This window comes from Orycteropus afer, unplaced genomic scaffold (genome assembly GCF_000298275.1).
Source record: "Orycteropus afer afer isolate SDZICR_OR568_19922 unplaced genomic scaffold, OryAfe1.0 scaffold00038, whole genome shotgun sequence".
NCBI lineage: Eukaryota > Metazoa > Chordata > Mammalia > Tubulidentata > Orycteropodidae > Orycteropus > Orycteropus afer.
In genome coordinates, this window is record NW_006921625.1 from 446,416 (window position 1) to 454,396 (window position 7,981).

At 54.2% G+C, this 7,981-nt stretch overlaps 1 protein-coding gene across 1 annotated transcript; it reads left to right on the plus strand.

Annotated features, from left to right (window-relative positions):
- Positions 1-310: 310 nt before the first annotated feature.
- On the plus strand, positions 311-3,554 carry LOC103193620 (sperm flagellar protein 1-like). The gene is made up of 7 exons (XM_007936875.1): positions 311-449; positions 1,329-1,440; positions 2,498-2,648; positions 2,882-2,975; positions 3,142-3,229; positions 3,336-3,438; positions 3,525-3,554. The coding sequence occupies exons 1-7, from the start codon at positions 311-313 to the stop codon at positions 3,552-3,554; spliced, it is 717 nt and encodes a 238-aa protein (XP_007935066.1).
- The last annotated feature ends 4,427 nt before the right edge of the window (positions 3,555-7,981 follow it).

Below are 7,981 nucleotides of genomic sequence, written 5' to 3' on the forward strand. Positions count from 1 at the left end.
TCAAATCCACCAGCCACTCCTCGGAAGGAAGATGGGGCAACCTACTTCCGTAGTGATACTGCCTCGGACCCAAGGAGGGGTCACTACGAGTCGGGTCTGACTCCACGGCACGGCACATAACAACAAAAACGCTACGGCTCCGAGCTGACCGGGAAGCAGCCGCCAGCCCGAGCCCTCCGGGCAGCAAGCCTGAACCGCGAGCCCCGCCCCTTACAGCCCGTCTCCCGGCAACCGCCCCACCACCAACCCTGGAGCCCCACCCCTTCCGGCCCGTCTCCCGGCAACGGCCCAACCAAGCAGCTCAGGGGCCATGCTGCCTGCGGCCCGCCAGAGTCCCCCGGCCGTCCCGCGGCTGACGCCCGCCGCCCTCCGCGGCCTCTACGCCTGGCTGGACCGGCTCCCGCTCAGCCGCCCCAAGCGCCACTTGGCCCGGGACTTCAGCGACGGCGGTGAGGCCGTGGGGCCGTGCAGCCGAGGACTGGCCAGGCTGGGGTCCTGGAAGGCGGGTGGCGGAGGGCACACAGGGACACGCGCAGCCGGCACGGTCGCCCGTCACCGGGACCCCGGCCTTTCCTCTCGAGGGGCCCCCAGGCGGACGGAGACGTGGCCCGAGCTGCCAGGGAAGGGTCCCCACTCCCGAGCCCCCTGCAAAGTGCTGAAGACCCAGAGCAGGAGCGGGAGACGGCGCGTGAAGGCGGTGGCCGGGGCAGGGGCCCCAGAGGACCCGAGGCAGCGACGCGACGTCCCGGGAGCAGGAATGCGGGTCGGGGCGTGTGCGCACCCCTTCCCAGGCCCCTGGGAGAGCTTGGGCTCTCTGTACTTCCGGTCCGTCCCCAGCGACTTTGGAAAGACTGGAGAGCCGTGGGGCCGCCGAGGTCCAGGCTGAGGCCTCCGGCCAGGGCCTCTGGTTGTCATTTGTGTTTGCACAGTTCAGGGGTCCCATTGGCTGTTCGTGGCCTCTTCCTGGTGTGCCCTTCCCTTCTCAGGAGTAAGACCACCCTGGAGGAGTTCCCCAAATGCTCACTGAGCATTCACCCCCAGTCACGGTAGCCCTCCAGCCCTGCCGGGTGAGGACAGTCGTGCAGATTAGGGGCACCCCCGGCCTTGCAGTGAGCTCTGGCCCCAGCCCCACCCCAGGCCTTGGTCCCTCTCCTGGTCTTCTCCACCGTAGGGGACCAACGTCTGGGGGGGATCAGCCTGTCCTTCTCTCCTGCTTCCTGCTTCCTGCTCTCTGTCGTCATCACCCCAGGGGCCAAGGGAAACCGCGATGATGTAAGACACGGGCTCATCTCACCCTGTGCCTCTTCCCTCTGCCTCCGCTGCCGCAGTGAGGCTGGCTGAAATTGTGAAGCACTTCCGGCCCCAGCTCGTGGACCTGCACAACTACGTCCCCAGCTGCAACACGGACCAGAAGCTCAGCAACTGGAGCACTCTGAACAGGCACGCCCCCCACACAGCACCCTCCAGCCCCAATCCGAGCGCCCCCCACACAGCACCCTCCAGCCCCCAACCCGAGAGCCCCCCACAGAGCACCCTCCAGCCCCCAACCCGAGAGCCCCCCACGTAGAGCCCACCCCACACACGCAGAGCCCACCCATGCAGAACCCTGCTTCAGAGCCCCCCATCACAGAGTTCTCACCTGCAGACCCCCCAACCTGCACAGCCCCCCCTCACAGAGCCCCACCACAGAGCCCCCCACCTGCAGAATCCCCACAGACCTCCCACCACAGAACCCCCACCTCAGAGTCCCACTCTGGCTCTCTGGTGGCCCCTCTTCATGACACTGGTCCTCTGTGGGTATCTCTGCCACCCTTTTCAGTGTCCATGTGCTGGTCCACCAGAACCTCACCCTCAAACTAGGGCTCCTGGGTGCTCCCTGATGGGAGGAGGGCACCCATCTGTGGATATCAGTCACACCCCCGACCCTGTGCCCAGCCCATGCCAGCCACACCTGGGTACCCCACAGAAGCCTCTCACCCACTCAACAGATAGTACTTTGGGGTATCAGGCAATGAGCAGTCCCTGCTCTTACAGAGCTGAGCAGCTGGCGGGGAGACAGGCTGTGAGGCGCACAGGGCTGGCCATGAGTCTGTGGGTTCTGAAGCCATGCCAGGATCTAGTGCCATCCTGGGTGGGGCTGGCAGGTGTGACACACAGGGGATGGTGGGCATTGGGGCCAGGTGGAAATAGGGAAGGGGGAAAGTGGAGGTAGCTCCTGCATCCAGGGACAAGTGGTGAGGAGGGATTGGACGCTGGGCACTTTGGAGGTGGGGTGGAAGGGAGAAGGGCAAATGTTGGACAGGGTGGGTAGGTGCACTGTCCCTAGAAGCTCCAGGCCACAAGGGGCCAGGGCCCAGGATGCAGCAGCCTGCCGAGCACACCCTGTCACCCCTGAAGGCAGACATGATAGGTCACTTCCTGTGGCCCAGGTGGTGGCCCTCACCTGGACCTGAAAGGCAGGAGCTGTGTTCTGAGGGCCTCGTGGGCTCCTTCTTAGGAAAGTTTTTCATAAGCTGCGTTTCTGTGTCTCGGAGGCCGACATCCGCAAGGTGGTGGCCAACACGCCTGGGGCCGTGGAGCCCATCCTATGTACGCTGAGGGCCAAGGTGGAGGAGGACGTGCTGGGTGGGAACCCCCTGTCTGAGGTGGTATGTCTTTGCTGGACAGGGCGTTCCCAAGGTACACTCTGATCTGCCCATGGGATGATGCAGGCAAAGGGTGGTGGTCCTAGAGCCCCTGTGTCCCAGCCCACCCCACCCCCTACCCTGTGAAGGCAAGACCCCTTCCTGGTCCAGCCCACTGGCCTGTTTCCCACCTGCCCCTCCCCACCCTCTGGGTGCCTCCCAGGCACCTGGGGTCTCCACTGTCACAATCCTTGCAGGATCCAAGACCTTATGGCCTTGGTGCCGAGAGTCCACGGGCAGAGCTCACCGGCCGCAGGCACACAGCAGGCATCAGCACAGAGGAGGAGCAGGGTGGGTGGGGTCAACAGCCTCCAGATCCCGTGAGGGGGCGAGATGCTTGTGTCCCACACCCTGGGGGTTAAAGTGACCCTGCTGCAGATGGGACCTCTGCCCTGGCCCCCACCAAGGGCCCCCTCTGGGTGGAGGCTCCGAGCAGACATGTCCGTTTCTCATGCAGGACCGGCAAGTCCCCCAGCGCCGCCGTGTGCCTGGAAGCCCTCTGCACGTCAGCGGTCCCTGGAGGAGAAGGGCTGTGCCTGCCAAGGGTGGGCCCTGCCTCACAGACCCTCCCCCTTTCCCACGCTCAGTCCCCCTCCTGTTCCCTGGTCCTGTCTCTCATGGGCCGGGTTACAGGTAGCATTTGCCTTGCAGTCGGGACACTGCTGCCCAGCCCTGGGAGCCCCTGGACCCTGGGGCCCAGCAGCTGCTGGAGGACAAGGAGCAGGCACTGGCCATCCTGCAGGAGACGGTGAAGGTGGGTGACCCTGCCTGTAGCCCACCACCAGGGCAAGGGGTGACCTTGAGAAATGCTGACCCTCAAACTACCCATCTGGGGAGCAGAGGGTCCTCTCGGGAGAAGCCACATTTTAGTCCGATTCTTTAAAAATGAATTTATTAGGGGCGAATCCTGCCGTGTGTCAGGCCGGCACCGGGCACGATGTGGCTGCACCCTCGGCCTGGGGCCACGCACATGGGGGCAAATGTGCCCAGGTTCCCACATGGTGCGGGGAAGATGCACGTGAGGCGTGGGGAAGGGAGGGCGGGCGCACAGGTGTGCAGGGCTGACGTCCGCACAGGGCGTGGGGTGCAAGGCTGGCAGCGACAGCATGACCCCATGCCCTCGGGGCGCCTGAGCCTCAGTGAGCTATTTGTCGAGAACATGGCAGGGAACAGCCTCGGTGAGCTGTTTGCCGGGAGCACGGCAGGAAAGCGTCATCGTTACGTGGCTGTAGACCTGCCGAGGGCAGCAGAAGTGGAGTCGGGCGGGGGCTTAGTCCGAGCCCCCAGCGGCCCACGTGCCAACAGCTGGAGCCCCGGGCAGCAGCAGCTCAACCTGCACTTTGACGGGGTCTGCCCACTGACTGCTCTTAGCCTGCATGCTCTGACTGACGTCCATGTCACAAGGTTTGGCAGAGTCAGACGTGGGGTGAGGTAAAGTGCCAGGAAGCGTTGTGAGGGGAACTTTCTTTTAATGGTGGTAAATTGTACTTAACATAAAAACCCCTGTAAGGATGTGCTGTAGTGGTGTTAATTACAACACAGTGTTGTTTCTCCGTCGCGTCTCTCTGCTCCCCAGACTTCTTCATCCTGCCCCCCACAAGAGGACTCCATGCCCTTTAAGCTCACTCCCCATGATGCCTCCCCAGCCCCGGTAGCTGCTAGTCCGCTGGCTGTCCCAATGCAGCATCTGCCTGTTGCAGATAGAGAGCCCTGGTGGTGCGGTGGTTGAGCACTCCGCTGCTAACTGAGAGTCGTAGCTGCACAGCAGTTCCTTGTTTCACTTTGTGGGGCATCAGTCTTAGTGGGTGTGACGTGGTGTCTCCTTGTGGTTGGATTCCTGGTTCCTCAGTGACTAATGATGCTGAGTGAGTAACGATGCTCATGTGCTTAGTGGCCTTTTGCATATGTCCTTTGTAGATGTGCCCTTCCAAGCTCCTTGCCCCTGGTTTAATGGGGTTGATTGGTTATAGTCTTCTGAATGTTTTCTGGTATTAACCCTTTCTCTGATACAGGATTTGCACCTATCTCCCATCCTGTCAGTTACCTTTTCACCCCTTTGATGCCCAAGTTAGTGTGTCTCTCTCCTCTGGTTAGTGGTTGACCCTCCCTTCCTCACCACCCCTGGAACCATCAGAGAACATTTCTTTTTTTGTGAACCCCTTTTTGTGACTTTTTACGATAGTGGTCTCATGCAGAGTCTTTTGTGATTGACTGACTTCACTCAGCATAAGGGGTCTGAGTTCATCCGTGTTATGAGATGGTTTGCAGATTCATCATTTGTTCTTTAATGTTGCACATTCTTCCATTCTGTGTATCAGTGTTTTTCACAGTTTGGTAAAATCCACGTTAGCTGTCTTTTCTTCTGTTGCCTGCCTTTGGGTGTCATACTGAAGGGGTCTTCACCTAACCCACCATCAGGAAGATTTCCACTCATCTTTTCTTCAAAGAGTTCTCTAGTGGTAGCTCTTAAATTGAGGTCGCTGGTCCATTTAAAAGGAGTTCTGGTGATGTGCTGGTTAAGGCTGCTAACCAAAAGGTCAGTGGTTTGAAGCTACCAGCCCCTCCATGGAAGAAAGATGAGTGGTCTGCTTCTGTATAGATTTATGGCCTTGGGGCTTCCGGTAAGTTGGAGGAATAGGCAGGCAAGCGACACAGATCCTCTTCAACAAAGAAAGGAGAAACCAATAGACAAGGATACAGAAGGTAATCCTGGAGCCCTGAGCTTTGAAAGGAACTATACAGAAGTGGATTAGGCACCAACTAGTGGAAATACCTGAAGGAAAACAGTGAGTACAGAGACGGTTGGAGCTGCGGACTGTCAGCTACTCCGACATGACCAATAGCCTGAATAGTTCCAAGTGGTGTTGGGACCTGAGAATTGACTTAAAGATCAGCCTTGGTCACCAAGGGCTGCAGGAACGACTGTGCTGCTGGCCTGTGACTAGGAAGGGAAACAGCAAGAAGTGAAATAATCTGAGCTGTTGACTTCCTGCTGTCCAGAGGGTGCAGCCATTTTGAATGTTTACAAGCGGTGGCCATTTTGGATACTTAAATGACCAAGGCTGCAGCCATTTTGAATGTTTACAAGTAGTGGTCATTTTAAAGTGACAGCATTCTCATTCGGATTCCAGGGACCTAAGAATAAGCTCTCTCTGGTAGCATAGTGCCTAAGGCATTTGACTGCTAACCAGAAGGCTGGAAGTTCAAACCCACTAGCTACTCCTCGGAAGGAAGACGGGACAATCTGCTTCCATAGTGATACTGCCTTGGAAACCCAAGGAGGGGTCACTATGAGTTGGATCTGACTCGATGGCAGTGGGTTTGGTTTGGTTTGGAAGAATAAGCTCTGTTTGCCTAGGATGGCAGGGGCATATGGGAGGCAGACGATGGGAAAGGAGACAGGTGGTGAGTGTATAAGTGCTGCCAGCTAGTGAATAGAGGAGCACAGCACAGTACCCTGCTTGCATAAATAACATACAAACCAAACAAAATGAAAATCTTGGGCAAGTCACTCCAACATACAATCACCAATTAAATACAAACACAAAAATGTCACAATGCCTTAGAGACAACAGAGCATCACAGTGCACACAAAGAAGCAAGATAAAGCAGGAGAAACAAGGGACCAGGTTACCGACCCAAAACACATCCCTGAGGAATACGCAGCTTTGGCACTCCCTGATAAGGAATTCAAAAGAATTATATTTAGGTACCTTCAACGGATTGGGAGACAAATGAAGGAAAACACTGACAAAATTGAGGAAAACACAGAGAAAACCCTAGAACAATTTCAAAAGACAATACAAGAACAAAATAACAAAATAAATGAAGAATTAGAAATTATACAAAATCCACAGACAGAAATCCAGAAGATTAATACTAAATTTTCAGCAACAGATAATACATGGAATGGGCAAAGGAGTAGAATTGAATCAATGGAAGACAGATTTTGGGAGATAGAAGACAAATATCTCAATACTTCTTTGGAAAGGGATCAATCAGAAAAAAAGATCAAAACAAAATGAAAAAAACCTAAGATCCATGTGAACAAAAAAAAAAAAAAAACTCCACAAATCTGGTGGCGTAGTGCCTAAGGCATTTGACTCCTAATCTGAAAGCTGGTGGTTCAAACCCACCAGCCGCTCCTTGGAAGAATCTGTAGAGATACCACCTCGGAAAGCCAAGGAGGGGTTGCTATGAGTCATAGCCAACTCAACGGCAGTGAAGGTTCATATGTGATACCATCAAAAGGAATAACCAGAATAGGAAGAGAAAAAGAACCACTGAGAAAATTGTCCGAGATTTGTTGCAAGAGAATTTTCCTGGTATGATGAAAGATGAGAATACATCCATTCAGGAAGTCCAACAAACCCCAAACAGGATAGACCCCAAAAGAAAATCACCAAGACATATCATCATCAAACTCACCAAAACCAAAGACAAAGAAAGAATCCTGACAACAGCATGGGCACAACAAAAAGTTACCCACACGGGGCAACCAATAAGACTACGCTCAGATTTCTTGGCAGAAACCATGCAGGTGAGAAGACAATGGGATGGTATATATAAAACCCTGAAAGAGAAAAAGTTCCAACCAAGAATTATGTACCCAGCAAAATCCCTCAAATATGATGGTGAAATTAGGACATTTCCAGATAAGCAGAAATGAAGGGAATTTGTTAAAACCAGACCAACTTTATAAGAGATGCTAAAGGAAGTCCTTTGGACAGAGAACCAACAACGGCAAACAACTGACCATTAACACACATGACATAACACAGAAACCAACCCAGTTATAGAAGTATCCAAAGTAAATAAGCCTACAAGATTGTAAACAGGGAACTAGAGATATCAATTGACAAATGAGGACAACTACAAACCAAAAAGAGGGAAAAAATTGTGTAGTTACAGAACTTCTAATAGTAGGGAAGTCAAGACACTACAAGATAGAATGAACTGTTCTAAACTTGGGAAGAAAACTGTAAATTGCAGGGCAACCTCAAAGAAAAATTATAAACCTTCACATCAAAATAAAAAAGAGGACCAGCACAGATATTTACCAGATACTAAAACAATAGCAATGAAGGAAGTGATAAAATGATTCATAAGCAAAATGAGATCAGGACAGAAAATTATACGGAACTGAAATAGGACCAAATGTGGGTCCCCGCCTGGTGCACAGTCAGGCCAAAACAGTTTACACACCAAGTGATTAAGAAGAGATAAAATTATTTATTGCAAAGCAGCAATGCAGGGAGCAGGGGTACCCGTACCCAGATCTGACTCCCTGAAACTCC

Excerpts from the sequence above, each read along its gene's own strand:
- LOC103193620 (XM_007936875.1), top strand. The coding sequence starts at position 311 with ATGCTGCCTGCGGCCCGCCAGAGTCCCCCGGCCGTCCCGCGGCTGACG. Across the intron at positions 1,441-2,497 it reads AACTGGAGCACTCTGAACAG|GAAAGTTTTTCATAAGCTGC; the intron begins GCACGCCCCCCA and ends GCTCCTTCTTAG. Across the intron at positions 2,976-3,141 it reads CAGCACAGAGGAGGAGCAGG|GACCGGCAAGTCCCCCAGCG; the intron begins GTGGGTGGGGTC and ends TTTCTCATGCAG.